The sequence below is a fragment of the Bemisia tabaci genome, chromosome 8 (assembly GCF_918797505.1).
Source record: "Bemisia tabaci chromosome 8, PGI_BMITA_v3".
In the NCBI taxonomy this organism is placed as follows: Eukaryota; Metazoa; Arthropoda; class Insecta; order Hemiptera; family Aleyrodidae; genus Bemisia; species Bemisia tabaci.
Window position 1 is genome coordinate 37,805,182 of NC_092800.1, and position 24,287 is coordinate 37,829,468.

General features: G+C 39.6%; 1 protein-coding gene across 1 annotated transcript in view; it reads right to left on the reverse strand.

Moving 5' to 3' along the window:
* Positions 1 to 21,758, reverse strand: part of LOC109033798 (uncharacterized) — a 53,386-nt gene extending 31,628 nt beyond the window's left edge. Inside the window, exon 1 of the mRNA XM_072303113.1 lies at positions 21,663 to 21,758. Coding sequence (XP_072159214.1) covers positions 21,663 to 21,710 — 48 coding nt within the window. The 5' untranslated portion in view covers positions 21,711 to 21,758. The remainder of the gene's footprint in view (positions 1 to 21,662) is intronic.
* Positions 21,759 to 24,287: the final 2,529 nt, after the last annotated feature.

Consider the following 24,287-nt stretch of genomic DNA (forward strand, 5'->3'; position numbering starts at 1 on the left):
TCATCGCCCATAGCTCCAAGCAGAGGCACCAAACTCTGGTAGGCGACAGGCGTCTTTTACCAGGATAGCATCAATCATGGTTTCTCTCACCTCTAGCTTTAAACTTGAATTCACAAATGGTCCCTCTTATGACGTGAGGGCGTAACTGATTTTTGAGTCGAGACCGTATAATCAGGCTTTCCAGGACTGATTTCGAAATAGAGATACTTCCTGGCGCCAGATTCGGAGCCAATACATTGTCGACATTCCGCACTGATATTTTGCCTATCGTGTAGATTTGGAAGTCAACGCTCAGATCTGCCCGACGCTGACTCATGACCAAAGCGTTGAGTAACTGGTTTAAGTATTCTACAATTGCTTCGGGCAATCTTCTAGAGTCAAATACGTCTAATTTTGAGTGTTTGGTTGCGCATACACCACGTTGCAGCACAGTAAAAGCATAAAATATGAAAGTGCTTTGGAAATCATTAAATTTGACCCTGAATCACCTTAATATTTACAAAACACACATGATATTTTCCTATAATACACATTTTTTATCACATCAATTTAAATAAGAATAATCCATGCAGAGTGTACAAACATTTCAAAATCATGATTTGAAAAACGCTGAATCCGCGAGTTTAAATATTAGAGCCAAATACAGAGCGGAGCGGTGCGCGGCATGCGGCCAGCGCGACACGCGCACTGGCGCCTACAAACCTAACAGGAATACTTCACGCATTGCGCAATGCGTGAAGTATCCATGTTAGGTTTGTAGGCGCTAATGCACGGGTCGCGCTGGTCGCCCTCGCCCGCCGCTTCAAGTAACTAGTTCGCATCAGAGGTGTTGCACAGTATCATACGAAATTGAGGGCACTCCAATACATTAAGTATGACAGGCATCCATTGAGAGTATGGAGCTTTCCTCGCAAAATAAATCGCAAGATACCACAGCCCAAAAAGAGAGCGGTGGTCCAAAAACTCACCAAGTTCTAGCATCCTTATTTAATAACGTTTAGTATAATTTTTAAAGTTCACTTGAGAAAAAAGTAACTCGATTTAGGCAGAAACATTATTGAGTACGTCATCAAGAAGGTTTTATTAGGAATCAAGAAATACATTGCCAAGTCAATACATTGTCGACATTCCACACTGATATTTTGCCTATCGTGTAGATTTGGAAGTCAACGCTCAGATCTGTCCGACGCTGACTCATGACCAAAGCGTTGAGTAACTGGTTTAGGTATTCTAAAATTGGAAAAATTTCTTCGGGCAAAGTGCTTTACCTTTCCGCAGGCTATCCAATTGGGGATATCGGGTTTGACGCACCTGCGGAGCTGAGTCATGTGTAGGCTGCCCCCTTCTTTGGCCGCATAAGATCGGGTGCCTCGCGGGCTGAGCGGGACGTAGAACGGGCCCCTGTACCAGGGACTAGGTACCCCCCCCCCCCTTGTGGTGGGCCTGCTCGCAGGAGAGACGCAAGATGTAAATAAAATGTAAATGCGATAGCAACATGGTATATAGCCATGAGAACTATACTATAGCTCTGCACCTTGAGAAAATAAATCGTTCATGAAGAGAAAAACTATGTCAACCGACTTTTTGTGTAATTTCAGTCTGATAATGAGGTTAAATCAGTGAAAAAAATTAATATGACACATCACCGGAACTCTAATGTTTCGGAGTAGCAGGTAGCCGGAACCCTAAGCAGCGTAGGAACACGATTTATCTCTTGCCCACTGAAACGGTCGGAAAGGTTGAAAGGCTGCGGCAAACATGGCACGGAGGCGAGAGATCCGGTGGTCTTTGCGCGGGATATTTGAACGGTGCGATTGACCCTGATAATTTTGGTTAGCCGTAGCCCCCTAAAATTTGAGTTACAAAATTTATCCACGTCCATAAAAAAAACACGTCCAAGAAAACAGACGGGTGATAGGCAGGATCGGATTGATAACAGCCCCCGACGACGACGAGATGATGCTCGTGATAAGAGTCATAGCTCTCTATCATGAATATCAAGAAGAATTATAAATTCCACCCGACCGTGTTTTTTGTCCATTACACTCGAGGCCCTATCGATGACAGCCACCCGCTTCTAGTTTGCGCCACTGCGACAACCACCACCTTACAGCAAGTGTGTAACGAGTCCCGGTGACTCGTCGGGAACGCCACCCCGCGGCTACCAATTCCCCGTTTCGAAAACTGGTTCCGGTCCGGTCCGCTCCTTCGCGATCCGCGTTTTGCTCAGTGTTTCCGGTCGTTTGAATTTTCCCGGAAATCGGGACGGAGTCCAACGATATCTACCGCGTGGCCTCCCGGATGATCAACAATAGTGTGGATAGGGCAACAGCTCGTCGGGAACGCCACCCTGCGGCTCCAAATTCCCCGTTTCGAAAACTGGTTCCTGTCCGGTCCGCTCCTTCGCGATCCGCGTTTTACTTAGTGTTTCCGGTTGTTTTGATTTTCCCGGAAATCAGGATGGAGTCCAACGACATCTACCGCGTGGCCTCCCGGATGCTCAACAACAGTGTGGATAGACATACGCTCCATGAAGTCCATAGACATACGCCCCCCATCCAATGAAGTTATCCATTTGAACCTTTTGGAGTGACTTACAATTTTTTTAGACTTACAAAACAATACAAAACACTTACAAAACGATGTCATATTTTTCATATTTTTTTGTGGAAGTGGAGGGGGGAGGCTGGTGAAATGGACCTGAAAGAACGGAGGAAATGAGAAGGGAAGAACTGAGGAAGGAAGAAAGAAGGACGCTCATGTGTAGGATTTTCCATGCTGAAATTTACTCAAACTCCATGTTAGATGTTTTAAAATTTCGACAACTCCCCCCCCCCCCCTTTGACCTGATATCGTGCATTCCATACCTGTTAAGACACCGGTTCCCAGCTTTCCCAGGCGGATGGAGTAAATGAAAAATCCCTCCTCTCCCGTTCGAAGCATCTCGGGTCCACCTCTGTCTGAAAATTATTTTCTTTGGGCGTAACACGCCTCAGATAGGGGCTAGACCTCGTAGCGGCCAGAGGGTCGACCCATTTATCAATACAAAAAAAAGAAAGAAAAAAAATACTGATCTTTTAATGGGCTGAAGCAGAGCCTAAAATATTGTCAACCGCATAAAGATGACCGCGATCATGATGCTGTCTTATAGCACCACGTCTTTCCTCATGGACCTTTACTTTCTCCGATTCGTCAGGCGCATGCAAAATCCAAGCTTTTAATCCTCGTCGTAAATACGGGTCGGAGTGCGCCACCGCCGACGTGAAAATTAACTGAAAGAATGCCTCCGAATGTTATCAGTGGTATTTTACGCCGGCTCGGAGCAGCGCATTTGCATGAAAAATGGCCGGTAGTTCCATCAGCAGGCCCGCTCTTGCGGAGGTCGACGTTGGCGTAGCGGGACTACTATACTACCGCGCTAAGGAAGAACGCCGTATGTACATTCGAGAGTTGCCAAATTTCCTTAAATAAAATGTTTATTTTTGAGGAAAGTTATGAATATTTTTCCTTGAAATTTTCAGGAACTTTAGGTGAAATCGCGAACAAAATTATCTGAAAAATTGGGAGGAAAATATTTATAAATTTACCAGGAAATTCGCATTTAATGAAAGGAAATTTGGCAACGCCTAAAGGTTCATACGGCGTTTTCCCTTAGCACGGCAGTATACGGTAGCGGTGAGTTGTACGACGCATGAGTAGTAAATCGAGACTGAAAGTACTCATGGAGCAGCTCTGTGACAAATCGTCGTACAAAAGCCACGTTCGATAGGTGTTGAGTGGGGCTCTTGCGTACAGCGGGAATTTTAGATGTAATCGATGGACCACTAAACATGCACCGAAAAAAAAATCTCGGTGTATTTACTAAGAAAAGGGTAAAATTACCAAGAATTCAGGGTTCTATTTGATCCCAGTTTTTTCTTGGTAAAATTACCATTTATGGAATTGGTAATTTTACCGAGAAATCTCGGTAAAATATTAAACTTTCTCGGTAATTTTACTGGACCCCGGTAAAAACGCCAATATTTTTTATCGACTGTGGTAGAATTACCGAGATAAAATGGCAAAGTTACCGGGAATTGATTACGAATAAAAGTGGTATTCTTACCTGAAAAAAACCAGTAAAAATACCGGTTTTTAAGTAAGCTTACCAGTCTGTCTTGGTAAAATTACCAATAATTGGTAAAAAAAAGTGAGATGGTAGAGGTACCAACGGACCTTGGTAAAAACGCCGAGAATTTTTTTTCAGCGTGTGTCCAGAGACTTACGCATTTACAACCACTGTACTCAAAGCTATACTCTCTTGAAAGCCGAGATATGCATGACTTTTGATATCTGAGTTCTATGCCTCAGGGGACTGGGATCATAAATAATTTTCAACCAGGTATTCTACATTGAACCAATGCCAAAAGAGGAGCACCTATAGCATCATTGCTTACCGTGTCTAGTGAAGTCGTTAAATAACTGCACTCTTTGAAAGTACGTCGTGTGCGTATCTCGAATGTTCCCTTTTTAGTGCATTCATCCGATACGTCGATCGTTGTATTTATTTATGCTTCGACATTTTTTCGTTTACTTTCCACTGATTACGGCTCAGGTTATATAGCTCCATTTGGCTGCTTCGAACCCTAATATTTGCAATTTTACAAACGTATATCCTCTGCAACTTGTAATGAGATTTGTAAGAGGCTTAATAGCAACTTTCTAAAATCATTACTAACGGAGATGCCTCCCTTTGAAAAATTCGGTTTATGACGTCATCCACCGCGGTAGTGACACCCTTGGTTTCCTCCACCTTGAATTCATCCGAGTTTCACGTCGAGTAACTAGTGAAAATGTATATCTCTCTGATTGATGAATCTAAGGTGGAAGAAACCATAAGTGTCACTACCGCGGTGGATGACGCACTGAAAAAAATTCTCGGCGTTTTTACCAAGGTCCGTTGGTACCTTTACCATCTCACTTTTTTTTACCAATTATTGGTAATTTTACCAAGATAGACTGATAAGCTTACCTAAAAACCGGTATTTTTACTGTTTTTTTCAGGTAAGAATACCACTTTTATTGGTAATCAATTCCTGGTAACTTTGCCATTTTATCCTGGTAATTTTACCACAGTCGATAAAAAATATTGGCATTTTTACCAAGGTCCAGTAAAATTACCAATTCTATAAGTGGTAATTTTACCAAGAAAAAACTGGGATCAAATAGAACCCTGAATTCTTGGTAATTTTACCCTTTTCTTATAGTAAATACACCGAGATTTTTTTTCAGTGCGTCATAAACCGAATTTTTCAAAGCGAAATGTCTCGGTTAGTATTGAACGTAGAAAGTAGCTGTTTGGATACATCTTGATATTTTCAGCTGATCGACAAATATCAAGCATCAAAACGCGATTCTGAAACCAGCGCTGCTGACCCATTCTGCAGTGCTAAGGAAAAACGCCGTACGAACAATTCGAGAGTTGCCAATTTTCCTTTGACAAAATGTTTATTTTTGCGGAAGGTTATGAGGTTGGTTTCACAATAACTGGAATAGTTTTGTCGCCGTAACAGACAACACATTTTTCGGTCATATTTTTAGTAGTAATGATAATCACTCGAATTTTTTTGCATTAATGTACACAAGGTTACGTGTTATGACACTTTTCAAAGATTTATCGCTCTACTTTTAATTATTATAAATGGCAAAAAGTCAGCGTAACAGACAGCACATTTTCGGAATTTACTTAATACTATTTGAGAAGTAGATCAATAAATCATTATATAGCGTTGTAATACGTAACCCTTTGAAGATTAATGCGAAAAAATTCGAGTAATTATCATTTCTACTAAAAATATGACCGAAAAGTGTGTTGTCTGTTACGGCGACAAAACTATTCCAGTTATCGTGAAACCGGCCACGAATATTTTTCCTTGAAATTTGACGGACACAATTATCTGAGAAATTGGAGGGAAAATATTCATACACTGAAAAAAAAGTAGTTAGCGTTGAGAACTAATTTGGTAAGTTCTCGCCAAGTAGAATCAAAATTAGGCTTCAGAACTAATTTATTGTACTGAAGCACCAATCAATTCGCTTCATACGCTGACTTGACTTTACTAGAGCGCGAACCAGAATTGGAAAACACCATTAGCTGTAAAATTAGCGCTGTGGTAAGACAAATTCACCTTCGGGTCAAACTAATTCGCCCTCAACACTAACTGCCACATTGTCCGTTACATTTATTTAGTTTCGAAAAAGTGGCGTCGGTACAACAGCCTGAATCGCGTCAGCTCGTGAAAATCAATTAAAATGTGAAATTTCGGGCTCGTTTGACAATGTAAATACTCCCGGTATGATTTATAGTGTCCTCTCTTTCTTGAAAACGTTCGAAAGCAACATAAATAAACCTGTTAAGGTTAGAAATCGTCTGTTCGATTCAAAACGTAAACAAGCATGATATTCGTTGGAGTCGTCAATCTTCTGTATTAAATTGCGATTAAAGCGTTCCGCGTTCAGTTTATGTTTTACGAAAATCTGTGAACTTACTGCTTACTTCTATAGTTCGTGTTCTCCCGTAATTTCAAAAGAATATCTCAAGTGTTCGGACGAGATATGTTTATTCAGTGTGAACATTCGCTACCGTTTCATGTGTGAGTGTGTGTCTCTCTAAAGGATAATTCTGTCTACTTGCACATACCTATGGGATATTCCTTTCCTCTGTCGTTCATTTGGAACTGGTCAGTTGATTTTTACCTCTCATCTTTTAAGAAATCTTCTTTTCCTGAAAGTATTGTCCAGTTATCATTCGCTAAACCGTTTTCTCCTCTCTCAGTTTTGAGGTTAGGTTGACCCAACCCTACCGAATGCGAATTAGAGTAGCGGAATTAGTTCCCAGCACTAATAGTGGTTAGTGTACAGAAACCAAAAATCATGTGTGTCCAAATCACACAATTTGAGTTAGTGTATAGAAACCATTTTTAGTCATCTGACGCTAACTCATTTTTTTCAGTGTAGGTTTACTAGGAAATTCGTGTTTTGTCAAAGGAAATTTGGCAACGCTTGAAGGTTCATAAGCCGTTTTTTTTGAATTTTTCCTCAGATTTCCTGCAAAGAAGCTTCAGAGCTCACAAAGCCATAAAACAACAGAAAAAAAAAAAAGCTTCAGAGCTCAAGTCGGAGGTCGCGACCCTGATCCTGAAACCGAACGATCGTGATCCGATGATGAGTCCGGACCCGACAGGAATAACCGGGCACTTTTCGAGCCGACTAGGCTGAAATAATGAGGAACGCCCTCGTTCAAAAGTAAAAGTTAACCCATTCAAACGACTTTTCATACCTCCTCTGCGTGACTACACTAACGCGCTTCAGTGGGCATTTCATCCCGGCTTAGCCTCAAAGCTCCGCTATTCTCAGAGCTTTTTCTCGATCGAGTGATCCGATTGTTCTCAATGCTAAGCTCGCTAGAAGAGGAAATAATTAAAGCTAGCGTCGACTCTTTCTCAAATTTTCTTATAGCATAAAAGATAAATTTTAATTTCTGCATTTATTCGTAAAAAATGCATCAAAATTATGTAATCCTTACACCAAGGTTGATAACATTTGTGTAATGTCAAAAAGAAAAAAAAGAAATTTTTTTTATTTAAGGTGCTTGGAGGACATGCATAAGTGCAGTTTTTGAAAAAAAAAAATTGTAGGTATATTGGTGATTTCATCTAAAAGTAGTCTGAAAGTATAGTCTGCGAGAAATTCACCAATTACATCCAATTTTTAACCATTATAATGTGAGTTTGTACTTTTTTCCCGCCTTGAGGCTGCGAGTAATTTTCACATTTCCAACACGCGTTTCTCGCAAAAGTAAAAACTGCACTTATCTCATTTGTAGTTTTTTTTTAAAGTAAGAAGCCACGCATCTATCAACCATTGTGTAAATTTGTCATAGTTTGTATGCATTTTATCACGTGAAAATATGTGGAATTTAAAGCAGTCACGAGTGGATATTTTTATGTTAAAGAAATGTAGGAATAAGTGAGATGGAAAAAAAAATAAATGAAATAAAAAATATGTTCTTTTTAATGGTTCGTCACATCATTACTGGAAATAGCATCGCGGTACCCGTCATCAGAGGAGAGGAGAGAGAGAGAGAGAGAGAGGGAGAACAAGAATATTCATCAGAGAACGGAATTAAACTCTCTTAAAATTAAAACGACTCATTTTGAAGAATCTCTTTTTACGAGCACCATTCAATTTTTTAACCGATTGTGGCCATTTTAAAACCGTGATCGGAAAGAGACTGCACCGGACGACCTTGAGCCGGATATTTGAGCGTGCATGCCCGATGCAGCAGGATGCGGTTCAGGTGAATGCCCCGTCTCTGATATAATAAGCTTGGACGAAGCACTCTAAACAAAAGAAGAGGCTTCTAAATGATGACACAAGAGGGAGCTAAAAACACTGCAAACATGCGTAATGGTGATTGAACAACTTATTTGAAGAAGAGCGTAAAGTGCCATAAGGCTCACGTGATGTTTGTGCTCTTTCTCCGTTAGGCCGTTCAATTAATTGGTCGCAAGGAAGTTGGGAGACTTACGGCCACTGAAAATAGATGAAACGCCTTTCACACGCCGCATAGTGGATCGAGTCAATAGGAGAGGTCGGACAAAATTTGGAAACTTTACAAGCTTATAACTCAGTTTATACAAAATTTTGAGGTTCTAAAAGTGGTTTCATTGATTTCTCGTAAAATTTTCTCCCCAAAGCACCCTTTGAAATTTAAGATGTGACAAAATAAACATAAAAAATGTGTAGTTTTAGTCAAAAATTTCATGTCCAACCTCTCTAATTGACTCGATCCACTGAGCGCCATCACTTTGACGGTCCACTGCCTGTTTCTGCCTGTCCCATGCTCTAAATTAATGATGGTGTCCATACCGCACGTGCATTCTGTAGTAACGACTGTTACAAAATATTTCATAAAATTCTTGAATTGTAAAAAATTAACTTTTAGAGAAATGATTCAAATGTACGTTTCACGAAACTCTTTTCGATAGCTTTTTAAGTGTTAATTACATAGAAAGTAAAATTGAAGTATAAGAGTTCTATAAAGAGCCATCAAAAGATCTATACTGTACTTCTGTAACACTTAAGTTGTTTGAAAAAAAATATATTCTATTAATGATTTCTTTACGTAAATACTGTAAATTTTACCAAGAAAAAACACCCTGAAAGCATACTTTTCAACAGTCTCTTGGAAGTTTTTGAACTGGGAACTGGGTTGGGAGTATTTCTCTTTGATGGTTGATTTTGCACCGTAGGTGAATAGACTGATTTAGTCGTTTATTTTATTTTGCGTCTGTTATTGAAAAACAGAGCCTACTTTGGACTGTATTAAAGTTTTGTCATAAGCTAAAGTGCAGCTTTGGCCAACCAGAGGACTAAAAGCCTCATTAATGACATTAGAGTTACTTCCTAATTTGTAATACAGCTTTTTATTAGTGCTCTGAGGTAAAAATTCAAATTGTTCAGAACATCAGAAAAACATACTCATCAGGCGATGATTTTGAACGCTTTTTGATATCTGAATCCTTAGATGCGCCCTAAAATATCATCGACTCGATCCTTTGCAGATAGGGTGAAGGGCAGAAGGGTGAGATTTCAAGATCCTATCAGGTAAGTCTAAACTTAAAGCTAACTGCTGAGGCCATATCGACGCAAAGCGATTTTCCCGCGGAGACTTTGAAACCTAGACTACCCAAGTACTTCGTAAGCAATGAAAATCACGAAAACATGCCAAAAAGAGCTCACATTTTAAGAAATTAGTGTACTTTTCAGTCAAAATGTAGATAAACTACTCGACGATGAGCATAAGACGTTCCACAATCATCAGAAGCGGCAGCGTTGTAATTAATAGACCACATTTTTCTGTCAAATTTGAATGTTCAGATCGGATGTGCATGTCCGGCGCGGCGCGGTGCGGCCGGCGCATCGGTGAAACTTTCAACGTGATGCGCCTGTTGCGTTGGGATGCGTTCGACGTTGTCAGCTTGCGGATTTAATGGTTGAATTTTGGATCAATTTCCCTCTGGTAAATGATGCTTTTCTTCTCGATTTGACAACGATGCCAAGCCAAGCGTTTTACATTTCAGACGCATTCCCAGCGGGCCAGCGGTCAGCCTGTTTTGAAAAACCAAAAGCTCATTTGTTTCCTCTCAACAAGTTCATAAATTCCTCAAGTATAGTTGTCTTAACATGTTGCTTTAAGACAACATTCATAGATCTCAAATATCGTCATAATTCTACGAGCATTATAAATGAGGCACCTTCTTTGACTTAACAAAGACTTAAACACAGATGCTTATTAAGTCGTAAATACGCGGTGACAAACTTTCACAGTTCTTTCCTGATATTGAAATTGACTTTAAAGTTATCGTTGACATAAATTTAATCTTTTCCTCACGACCAATCCAAAAGAAAAATACTACGCGAATAACGTCTTCAAAAATCATGAGAATATACGAAAACACAATGGAATAAGAATTCGGGTATGAAACCAGGAAATGATGGTAAAACTACTAGCGGGGAGTTCTTAGGTTTCACTTCAAATTCGTATCAAAGAATGGATCAGTCACACTTAGATAGCTGACAATTCTAAGAAAAAATCTTTTAAAACTGGAAATCATAAAGCTGAAAGTACCCGAACACGAACAATCGCATACAATCGTATTTGCTTATCCCACCAAACGGTAAATTTCCAAGTTCCGATAGTTTCATATCAAATATTGCAGGGCCTGGAGTAAGGCGCATGAGTGCAGTTTTTATTTTTTAAGATACAGTTTCAAAATCACATGAAGTACTGAGTATGAGAGAAAGTTCAAACTCACATTTTGATGCTCAAAAATTGAATTTTAGTAGTGAATTTTTCAAAGAATATATTTTGAGACCGCTTTAATCCCTCAATTTTTTTCAAAAATTGCACTTATGTACCTTAGCCTCTAAGCCCCTCAATCAACGTTGTCAACAGAGAGTTTTGAGAATGGTTGTATGATGTTGTGTCCTTTCACCAACGTTTAAAATCAAAAGTGAAAGCATTTTTTCAGTCAAATCTGTTTGATACCTCAATTTAGTTTCCTTTCGTTACCGATTCTCCTTATCATCATGAAGCGAATTCAGTGATCAATTGGACGTATTTCTGCCAAACGGAACTATACGCCAATTTGAGTTCCTTTTTGAGGAATTTAGAATACCGGATAGCACGTTCTGTCAAACGGAACTAAGTGCCGTGGAAAAGCATTGCGAGTATAGGAACGAATTAGCCCGACGCCTGGCTCCGCCGCCAATCCAAGCCCCCTCTACCTTCCTCCCCCGATGGCGCTTAGTTCCGTTTGACAGAAATACGTCCAATTGAAATTTGGTGGTTTAAGGGTTGAAAAATTCGGGGTTTCCCTAAGTCTGGCACCGTGGCGAGTGGAGGTGGCAGACGCGACTGGACGCGACACCGGCAGAGTTCTGACAGTCGGGTGGAAACGTGCCAACTTCTGAATCCGCGTTTCCCGTCAAGTGTACCAACTTCACTGGTCCATTCCGTCTTCGGGCCGTCACTCATCATCTTACTTTCAACTCGCTGACACTCTTTTCCCATCCATTCAGTTTCAGGTTCTAGCCTTCGAGCTTGCACTTGGCTCACGGACGATTGATTGATCGATCAGTGTCACTGTAACTGGCCGCCTCAACGTCAGTGGCGTTGCGTGAATTGCGATATATCGATTGTTATGTCATTTAAACCTATGGAAAAGGATCGATAAACAGGTTGTTCGCAGCAAACACCTAAATAATCGATCATTTACCATAGATTTAAATGGCATAACAATCGATACATCGCAATTCACGCCACGCCACTGGCCTCAACGTAGGTAGGATTTGTTTCGCTGTTGGCTGCACGTTGACCATATGCCATCGAGGTATTCATAAAGTAGCATAAGTGCTCAAAATTCAGAATATAGCAACGTATAATTGTGTACAAACGATTACTCGGCCTTGTCTTTAGTAATGAAACACGGTGGAGCATTAGAGATCGTTCATTCATTTGGAGACTTTAACGCCGGGGTAGAAAAGTTGTTGATCCCGACAGTTTGATTATGTCTTGCAATGGACCACTAGACAAGGTACGAATTTCAGCATGCTGATACATGTTCCATACTACTATTTCACGTAAAATACGATGCGCACAACAAAAATTACCAAAATCAACTCCTTCCGAAGATATTTTATGATTCTTGATGCGTGGATTCAAACCACTCGCTCACGAAAACTCAATGCTCTGCGTGATTCACATCGCGCGCTAAACGTTATCATGACAGTCTCTGCGATATAAAAATCTGGCAACCTCAATCTTGATGCTTTGGCTCAGCTGTAACAAATTACTTATAGTTTGAACAACACATGGTGGGAAATGAACATTACTCGATCGAGAAGCTCGTTGAAACCGTTGTTGTGCGCGATTCGACTCACGTAGAACTTTGAGTTTCTTGTGAGCGGGCAGTTCAAATTTCTCGTAACCAATGTGAAATAAAAACATTAATATCTTCGTTAGGAGTTTGATTCATTAGTTTTCGTTGCGCGAATCGTGTCTTACGTGAAATTCTGGTTAAGAAACATGTATCGGAATACTTAAATTCGTACCTTGTCTAGTGGTCCATTAGGAGCCACTAGGTAGTTTCAATTTGAAAACAACGTAAGTGCTGTTAATGTATTCAGGCGAGTGCCTCTTTTTCTTTCCTTCTTCTTCTTCATCATCTTCTTTTCCTTCTCCGTTTTCTTGTAAATTAAACCATCGCAGATTTTCTTGATGCAATATGATAATTGATTTCAAAAAATTATCGCGAAAAATCAAGGAAACGAAGGCAAAGCTAGCTACTCGGGCGATCAAATGTTTTCTCTTGCTGAAGACGCGTGTTTGGTTCGAAGATTGCCCATTTAAATGTGTGTCAGCTGTAGCACAATTGCGGTGAAATAGCTGTGATTATAAGTATACACGTTCGGTGTGAATCCCTCCACGCACAAACCTGATTATTAAGCAACTGGTCATGACCGCAGAAACTAACTACTTTTTGAGTGCCACCCTATCAGCTCAAGTTCATTTCAATGCCATCGTTTTCGCAGAAGTCTGAATTGTCGATGTACTAAGACATCTAAGATTTCACTCTAAGTTCCTCCAATGCCAACATAAGTTCGGCTGCAAATTCAGTAATTTTTCTAAAAAGCTTTACAGCGCAGGGTGAGATTTTGTATACTGATTGATTGCTCTTAATGAGCACATTGAAAATTATGGCTGTACTTTTTCTTAAACCGTCTTCAGTCCGTGGAAGTATTGTGTGATAAAATGTATTTTCTATATTTTTGCTAAATGTTTGTTAAAATGAAGTCCGTATACATGTTTATTTGATTTAAGACACAGATATATATCAGCAGCAATAACCTCAGCAACGTAAAGGGCTCTATGTATAATTTCCAAATAATAGACCATAAAGCGGAGCTAGGAATGAAGTAGCGTTTAAGGCGCGTTTTTGAGTCATTTGGACGTTTTCCAATGGAAAGGAACTATCTCCATTGTACCACGAGCTTTAAGACTTTCAAGAATACATGCATGACAAGGTCCATGTCACTATGGAGATCTTTATCATTTAAATAGTCTATCAGTAAGTTGAGATCAACTTGGAGGAGACGCACCATTGGTGGGGCGTGAATGATCGATCTTCGATATTTCTCCATTTGAAGCTATGGTAAAGAATCGATTATTAAGGTGTCCGTCGTAAACACCCTGCCTTTCGATCATTTTCCACAGTAAACCTGTGGAAATCTTAAACCAATATCTTATTTTTTTCAAAAGTGCAAAAATAAGATATTGATGGTTTCAAGAAAAACTAGTCTTAATGCATATTCTGTGAAAAATTCGCTCCCAAATTCCTATTTTTAAGCATCAAAAAGTCAATTTGAACTTTTTTTTCACCATAAGGATCCATGAAATCTCGAAACCTCAAATACTTATTTCTCGAAATAGCAAAAACTGCACTTGTGCGCCTTGTCCTTCAAACCTCTCAATTCTACCTCACATCGCGTCCAGTAATCCTCTCCATCACCTCTCCCCCAAATAATGTTCTTCAGAATTTTATGAAGTAGGAGTTTTTCCTACTCTTCAGACTGCATCTTAGACTACGGACACGAACCGCCTCTCTAAATTTCAACGGATTAAAAGATAAGCAACACTCTTAATCGATTCGTTAGATAAGCTCCCTCGAAGACATGAGCAAACCCGCCGAAAACGAATTAATCATGTTCGAGATGCGGTCATCTTCTTCCTCCTTACATCATCGCCCGATGATCATTCGGCACAATCGATGAGTGACAGGGGAGACGATCCCCAAATTATTTGAATGGCAAAAAGCGGGTCACTAGGTACAACCGACGAAAGGTCACCGTGAAAGTTACAAATGATCCGTCATTACTATGCAACTGTCGCTAATGTATACAAACAGACACTGTAGAGGACTCCTTTGGTTGTATTGGCGCGAAGAGATTGAGCCAAAATGATGGGTGACAGCCGACCGCAGGTCGTAATTTGGGTGCCTCAAGCATCCCAATCGTAAGCTGTTCTGCCGTGCTAAGGAAGAACGCCGTATGAACATTCGAGAGTTGCCAAATTTCCTTCGATAAAATGTTTATTCATGAGGAAAATTATGAATATTTTTCCTTGAAATTTTCCGGAACTTCAGGTGAAATTGCGAACCAAATTATCTGAAATATTAGAAGAAAAATAATCATAAGTTTACCAAAAAATTTGGCAACGCCTGAAGGTTTATACGGCGTTCTTCCTTAGCACGACAGTGTTAATGAGAGCTGTCGCTCTACACGTAAGTGCGTCTCAGTGGCGTGGCGTCAGGATGGCATGAAACGTAAAAAAGAAATGAAAGATTGTAAATTTCAGTAAAATATTTCATGAAATTTCACGAGGCTGTAAAAAATTTCATAGTTTTAAGGAGCTAGAGTATGCAACCCGCACTCAAACACATAAAAATAGAGAAAAATCATAATTTTTACGTTTCGTAAAACATGAAAAGGAACCGGTATTTTTCAATATCTTTCATAAATTTCTGAAATTTCATGAAATACTCCACGTGACATTTCAAGATTTTTTTTTTCATAACATTGTACCACCCTGCGTGGCGTGCTTTACGATGAATCGATTGTTCTGACATTTAAACCTGTGGAAACTGATCGAAAGGCAGGGTGTTTCCGACGGACACCTTAATAATCGATTCTTTACCATAGCTTCAAATGGAGAAATATCGAAGATCGATCATTCACGCCCCGGCAATGGTGCGTCTCCTCCAAGTTGAACTCAACTTATTGAAACCTATATTTTCTTACTACTTCGTACTACTACGTCAGAGGAGCGACGAAATGCTGTAGCGCCTTGATGCAACTATTCGTGTTCTACGAATGTGCGTGTTGCATGTTCAAAATTGAAGGCACTTTGGCTTTTCTCACCTCTTTAAAAATGCATGGGAATTTTCCTCAGTTAGAGCACCCGAATAAAAGGTTGCATTGCATATCAATACAATCTCAATCCTATATTGCATCTACTATTGCATCTCAATCATGATACTTTAAAAAAAAAAAAAAAAACTGCTGTTCAATTTTTCAAATTTCAGGCTTTCATGGATTTTCAGATTTTAAACGTTTGACATAATTTCTGAACAAAATTTTCACTGGAAATAAAAGTCGCTTGGACCTAGAATCCAGACTCTTAAAAACATTTACAGGACAAAATACTCTTAAGTCAACAGGACTTTTGCTTGAATCAAGAGGAAATCCGCTTAAATCAAGAGGCTTGGCTCTCAGATTCAAGGAAAAATCCGATCGAATCAAGAGTATTTTTTTTGTCGGTGTTTTTAAGAGTATGGACTCTGAATCCAAGCAGCTTTTTTCCAGGGTTATAGATATTTTCGTAGAGAATCATATCCTTCATGTAAGATTCACGCATCTCTCCTTCGATGAAACGAATTTTTATCGATCGGTTTTGTTTACTCGGATACCGGGTTTGTAAAAAAAAAAAAAAAAAAAAAAAAAAAAACTGCGGTCTGAACAATTCCTTCAGAGCGCAGCGGCTCAACATTACATTCGCATTCGATGTGCATTCACCCTCGGGGGAACTTATAATTGGTCACATTATCATTCAAACATTTTAAGATATCAGAATTTTTCTGCTTAAAACATTTCTTCACAGCTATATCCTGTGCGCGTACCCTTCTTTTAGATAGAGCTCCCTGTTTATAACTATGTCTAAGTCTACGGCTTTGTCTACGTGTAGTTTGAAAGTTCCGTTGTGCACTAATTCCAATACCATCCGCCGAAGAACGTTTAAGGGCGTATTTTATTGTCCAGCCAGAACTTCGGAAGCCGCTCTCAAGCTCAAGTTGAGGAGAAGCCATAAATTAATGGTGGCCTAGTGCGGCTAGTGACCGGTGCATGGGCAGCTTCCGCGGTAAGAGTTACGTAGCCTACGTCTTTTAGAGCAAACGGGTCTATTCTAACAGGAAAAAATTCATCTAAACATAAGAAAGACACCCGGAGCAAGTTTTGATCAAGCTAAGATAATCCCGCGGTATACGCACATTACTTAAAGTGTGACAGTTATTGAGCGATTGGGTTTGTTTATCAAAATCCTAGTTTAGTGGTTGCATTTTATAAAAGTAGACAAAAAAGACCCGCATAGTTTCGACATCCAATATTGATGGAGATGGAGAAAAATTAGAAAAAGTTTAACGTGATATCATGGTGCATAGCATGGGTTGTGCAACCCATAGAGTACACAGTCGTACTTAATGTGAATGCGAGAGCTGGCGCCATGTTCTGGCCGACGAGTTCCGAGCCCGGTGTACGCCAAGCTTCGGTCAATTTTTCAATACATTTTCGATCCAAAATGGCGATACAGATTATGCAGTAATTCCTGTCCTCTTTGTTTACATCAGATGACCAGGTCCCCATTTATTGAAAACAATCGATTACGTATCGAAATTGTGACCCGTAGTGACACACGGAGAAAAAAACTTCGTGCATGGGTCCCGAAGTGTTGAGGTCATATGGATCTCTGAAGTTTTCGGATCACGTATCTAAAAACGTGAGGTCCAGCTGCCGAAGTTCGGGTCACACATCTGAAGCACTCCGGTACATACCGAAGTGCCTCGATGTTTGACCCGAACTTCGGCAGCTCGACCTCAAGTTTTCGAATGCTTGATCAGAAAATTTCAGAGATCCATATGACCTCAACTTCGGGACTCATGCACGAAGTTTTTTTCTCTGTGTAGTGACGCAGGAGTCTCGGAATTTGGAACCTGGAAAATGCATCAAAATGGCGCCAGCTCTCCCATTTACATTACGACTCTATGCACACTATGGTACAACCTCAATTACCTATAGAGCAGTCTCGTTCGTTAAGCAATTAGTAAAACTAATTGCATCACTCAATGATAGATCAAAGGTAGAAGAAATCAACAGAAGTATATGACGTCACGTACTGTCTTCCGCAAAAGGAAGTATCTCAGTTAGTATTTGATGTAAAAACTTATTGGCGTATGGACGGAACTCATTATTTTTACCGATCTGAAAGCCTCAATCGTGAGAGTACGACTCTGTGACAGTGTGACACTCGCTATAATTACTGTGCGACAGACACCTCAACCAAGGAAATTGTCTCAAGCTATTATGTAGAGGAATCGTAATGGGTCATACTCATTATCACTTCTTAAACAGCAGTACTTTTCCCCATGAAGACCTCGTATGATTTACATCGTTAATAAAAGAGGTTTCAAAGGGATTCATGAGGGGTTGGCTCTGAAGAGAACTTCAGAATAGCTTCATAAAAAGGACAATTTTCCTGAGTTCCGAGTAAATTTCAAATCAACAACTTCGAAAAGATAGCCTTGCAAGAGATAAACAAGATTCGCCGCTGCAAAACATACAAAATGCAAAGGATAAATTCAAGATTTTATTAACGTTAAAGCAGCTTTTGACCCATCCTACGAATAATACTTGAAAAATACCCAAAATTTTTCCTAAATGATTTAATTTTTGTAGCGGCAAATCATTTCAATTCCTTGCGAGGATCTATTATTCTATTCCCAAAGTCATACCGTAGAATTTGCCTTCAGGTTCTGAAAATTGTCCTTGTTACAGAGGTATGTTGCAGGCTTTGAGAAACCTTTCTTTTTATAATCTCAGTGAAAAACTTATGGGGCCACCATGCAAAAAGGAGAAACTATAAAATTTATTCCGGAACGAAATATCGTCATCTTTCGGCCAAAGTATCACAAGCGTCATGCGACGTTTAAAAAATTCCGCCGCCATTTTATTTTCCTACAGAGGAATTGCTCAACGGAGCTGTCCAAAAATTCCACTGAATTTTCTTTGTGTTTCCGATAGAATTCAGTGAAATTTTCAAACAGATTCATGAAATTTCTCTGTAAAGAAATAAAATGGCGGCGGAAATTTTGGAGCGTCGCATGGAGCTTGTGATACTTTGGCCGGAAGGCTACGATATGAAAGTTTACGCCTGAAGGACTATGAGAGGCTCCAAATAGTGTCGTAGTATTAATTCTACCGCGGTTATTGTTTAAAAAGAGCACGACCAATCTCAAGAAGTTGATATGAAAATGAACAGTGATGCTAGACGCCGTGATCACCAATAATATTTTCATTTTTGCGCGCATGCGTCTTTCTTCTCCGCTTTCCTCCATAAAGGTTGTTTGGTTCGAATGCAGAAAACAAACGCAATGACGTCATCATATTGACATAATATGCATGCGATTTTTCCTTCGTGGATGACTTGTAATGAACATTATTGCGGAGAAGAAAATGAGGAACAGGAAAATTCCAATTTTCTGAATGTTTGACCTATCCAAATTTTGAGAGGCGTCGTTCGTTGAACCCCGTCAAATTTTTTTGAGCGATCAAGCAAATACCAGCGTTCATTAACTATCGGAAAAATTAGAAAAGGATATTTTATAAGGAAATTTTATAAGGAAATTAGAAAATCGGCATCTCTGACTGTAGTTTTCATGATAATCCCCCTCCCCCTCGCATTATTGTGACCTATGCCCACAGGTATATGAAAATATATGCATTTCAATTTTTCAAATTATTATAATACACAACAAACCAGTTACGATTACACTGAAAGTTAGCTTATTAAATCTAATTTTATTGCATACCGATCAGTTAAATTGATTGAATAATTTATCACAGTGTTACAATAAATAAGCTGCTGTTACTCATTATTAGGTATAAGTCTCTCCCATTTTAAGAGGAAAGTTGGATTCCAAATGGTGTTTTATGTTCAAAGTGTCCTCAAACTCTTTACGATCTCTCGCTATTACCATCCAGTCTCTCCTTATTTTCTGTCACAGTGTCGCTTGCCTGACTGTCTTTTTACTACTTCCCTTTTAAATTAAATTATTCAACAAATTAAATGAACTGGTTTAAAGTTAAGGTAAAATATATGTTTGGTGAATTCTGAATATTCATGTACACTTTGGCTCATTCAACAGGTTGTCAAATTTATGTATCTATCTTAAATTTATTTTTTAGTTCAAGCAAATCCCGTCTTGAAAATTATTTTGAGGACCTTTCAGATATTATGGATTCCCATCGTAATTTCGATGTATGCCGGAGATTTGTCAACATAATTATTCGACGGATATGCATGTTCCATTTCAAATGTATCAAGTGTACTCAAAGCTACATTCATGAAGTTGGTATTTAAGTGGAGTTGGTACTTTAAAAAAACCAAAAAAAAACCCCAAAAAATTCGTTAAATCCCAGAGTAATATGCTTTTTCCATAGCTCGTAAACATTTCCGAAAATACTGGTAAGGGATCATAAGATATTTTGTCACCGTTTTAAACGGACTAAATGGTTCCTGGACTTCTTGTTCATTACTTTTTCTGTGATCTCGTAAACGACGTTTTGATAGAGGGTCCAGCAAATAATATAAGTTCCCTTTCTTACTTTCTGTAGGAGATCATCACTCTCAAGAATAAGAACTATTATATCTTCTTCTTCACAAGCATTTGTCTTGATACTTCGGGTATCCTGAAGTTCATGTCTAAATTTTACTATAGTTTGGAGTTATTCTGCTTTAGATTAGGAGATAACTGAAGAGACTCTATCTTTTTAGGGTTATTGTTTTATTGTTTTTTTTTTTGGTGAGAACTTTTTAGAAAAAATCAACCTCGTGATACCTTATGAATTAATCATGTACCACCAAGATCACTCAAATCACAAGATCTCAAGATAAGACCTGAGAAAAACAAATTAACAAAACAAAACTTCAAACACAGAAAGTTGGTATCTACACGAAGAGACAGAGTTTTCTATACGTGCGTTTCAATTGAACACACGTATGGTAAACTTTCAGTAAATTTTTAAAAGCTCAAAACTCACTTGCACGTAAAATAATTTTACGTGCAAGTGAGTTTTGTAAAATTTTACTGATCACATGGATTGCATTTTGCAAAAAGAAACCAGGAGCATTGCAATGTTGCTAAGATTGTGAAACTTCTTTCGTCTTGGAAGAAAAATCTGATTATCCATAAACAGTTTCTATTTTACTCGCTAAAAACTGTAAATTTAAGACAAAATTACAATATAAATCCACATGTTTTCATGGTTTCAGCAATTTTATTGCAAAGGATGAAAATGCACAATCTTAGCATCATCGCAATTCTTCTGGTTCCCTTTTTGCAAAATGCAATCCATATGTCTTGTGCGGGTCTCCAAACGTATCACTGATAGACAACTTTGATTTTCCGTGTAAATGGACCACTAGACAAGGTACGAATTTTAGCATTCTGATACATGTTTCTTAAACAAAATTTCACGTAAAACACGATACGCACAACGAAAATTACCGAAATCAACACCTTACGAAGATATTTAATGATTCTTGATGCGTGAATTCAAACCACTCGCTCATGAAAACTCAATGCTCTGCGTGATTCACATCGCGCGCTAAACGTTATCATGACAGTCTCTCGCGATATAAAAATCTGGCAACCTCAATTTTGACGCTTTTACTCAGCTATAGGGAAATTCTTATAGTTTGAACAACACATGGAGGGAAATGAACATTGCTCGATTGAGAGGCTTGCTGAAACCGTTGTAGTGCGCGATTCGACTCACGTAGAGTTTTGAGTTTCTTGTGAGCGGGCAGTTCAAATTCCTCGTAACCAATGTGAAATAAAAACGTTGAAATCTTCTCTGGGAATTAGTTTCAGGAATATTCGTTGCGCTAATCGTGTTCTACGTGAGATTCTGATTAAGATACATGTATCAGATTGCTTAAATTCGTACCTTGGTACCTTGTCTAGTGGTCCATTCTAACTTTCTACTCTTTCCAACAGTTAACGAACACTTCCTTTCGCTGGACAGTCCAACAGATATCGGTTTCCAACCCCAACACTCATCCTCCTCGGCACCGGGGCTCGAACCCGGAACCCGGCGCCGGGGGTGCACCGACCACGAACCACTACACTACCGGCGGACCACATCGCGGATCGGGGGGCGGGGGGAGGGGGGTCGAGGCAGAATACCAGAGCAGAGCACCGAGAGAACTTCAAGTCAGCACTTACCGGCGTGGAAGTGGACGGAGCGGGCCTGGTAAGTTCACAAGCTAACATGTTGATAACTCGAGACCGGACTCGCTACTATATCTGGTTTTACGGCCGCGGCCCGAGTCCACTCGGTTCACTTTCTGACCCCCCCCCCCCCCCCCCCGGCCCCAGAGCCCCCCCCTGGCAGGTCCGCCGACTTGGTCCTGCGGTCGGGCAGACCTACGTCCAGGATGAGATGTGGACCGAATGATGTCGGATGATCGAGTGAGTGCACGCATGGTGCGGTGACCGGTCGGGCGAACCCTCCCTCCCCTTTCTGGGGAAAGGGGGTCCCTTTGACCCCTTCCCGAACCGTGACACATCCCCCCCTCCCCAATTGTGCTGACAAGCGGTGCCGTTTTGGCGTTTCTTGTTTTTATTTAATGTATAGGGGCGTCTTTTTCAGTGGCTTTTTGAGGCGATTTGTATGGTGTTTACCATGGTCTGACAGACTTTGGTCCTAAGACGCCTGGTATATGACCGATAGGTTAATGTATTAACTGAGGAAAGAAAAAGAAAAAAAGGAAAGGAAGTAAAGGAAGAAAAAAGGAGAGAAAACTGGAAGTGATAAGAACAGGAAGAAGAATTTCTCTTTCTTCATCGGAATCCTCTTTTTCACCCTCCTCTGTCTTTCCAGCATTTCTTCTTCCCAATTTGCCCCTTCTGCCTCTCCGATTCCTTATTCTTTTTTCAGTTTCATAGTTTTTGCAGATGTGTCAAATTTTATTAAATATTTCACAAAAATTTACAATCTTTCACTTGTGCAGCACTATAAATGGCAGTTTTGTCGCACGGGTTGCATAGACTCAAGATTTGAAGGCTCTCACCTACCGTCACTGTGTCGAGAACATATCAGGAGGGTAGCGTCAGCCTGTCAATCATTCAGATGTTAATCCAATGTCAGCCTGGTTGGCTTGTCGCTAGTCTGACGTCAGCCTAAGTCAGACTATGTCAGGCTATGACGTCAGACCAGCGCACTTTTCCGTGGGTAAGGTTTCAGAAAAATGGTGACTCCATCGTACATGTAAACATCGAGGAAAAATTATTACAGCAGCGGTGACAACATATATTCTGTTTCGCGTAGTTTTTTTAAGTTTAAATTTTTTAAATCTTTAGTCACTGTTATCTTCATTCCAAGAGCATACGTCACATATATTAACATATATTTTACAGCAGTCGCAAATCATTACTCCGCAGTATTTACATCGGTATTCACACATGTCACAAATAGATGAATCACAATGTGGACATTGATTGACACCCATGCTGCAAATTGTTATTTTGCACGATTGACATTGAGACAAGCTGTGTACTTGGTCTTTTTTTACAACTTGATTGCATACGCTACAATGCTCTTGATTTTCCGAAGTACTTGAACTTGCACTCATTTGCACGCGTCTCTCCAAATTTATAAGCAGTAAAATTGCGAAGGAGTAACAATTTAACAGAAACAATAATTCTGATTTTCGTAAGGTCAGAGAGCGAGACTAACCCATGTACAATTCGAATAACTGAAATGAACGTTGATGTAGTGTCAAATCGAATTATGCTTGCGAAGTAAACCACGAAGTTTCTTCATCGTTCTTGTACATCTATATTTTCTAGAAATCATTTTTGATTATCTAAGTATTGTGATCGGCAGTGTTGATTACTGTCGTATTATTTCCTTGCCGGTTGTTTGAGTCACTGACAAATCATGGGTTACAGCATTATATCCGATGTTTAGGAGTAAAAAAGGAGGAGTTTTTATCGCTTACTCATGACGTTTACCACTTGCTGGGCTTTCTTGCTAGCCCAATAGAGTTGCAGTCATAATTTACTGTTAAAATGACAATTTTTAACATAAAAGTACATAAATGACAACGTTTATTCTTTTCGTGCTTTGAGAGTTTTGTAATGACAAAAGGCGCTCCCACTTCATCTCATCTAAAAGAAATAAAAGGATTTTATTGGTCCGAACACAAAAAGCAAAAAAATAAAGCTCCAAGGCGTCTTTTTGAATGAAAATTGTCTGTGTGTTAATTCCAATACCTACCTGTAGAGCTGTACATCAGAAATTGAGTCTTTGAATTGCAGCAAATTTGACTTTCTTGATCAGAAATGAACAAAAAGAGCTCTTTCTCCTTATGAAAGTTTAAAATTTATGGTAGAAAATGTGTTTCATGAGCACATGCACGAAGAAAAACTGATGGTTAAAATAACCATATTGGTGGTGTACATATGATCTCTTAAATAGCAGTCATAACCAATGCAATGACGGTGGTATTTTTGTATCAATGCGTCGCTAATCTTACTGCAATGATAATAATATTGTTAATTTCATGGTACATATACCACTATGGCCGGCTGTGACTACTATTTACTTGCGGTCATGAGGACTAGGACTAATATCGTAATTTTAACCTATGTATGTTTTTACTCATTACACGAGAAGAGACATTTTAAAACAAGCGTATGCCCCTCGTCTTCCGTCCCCCTCGAACCCCTCCCCCCGTCCGTGGATCCGATCGGGATTTAGGGTCCAGCCCTACTGGCTGTTGGACTCATCTCTACTGCCTTTAGTTGGCGCTATATAAACTGGTGGGCTCAATGGGCCTGTTGCAA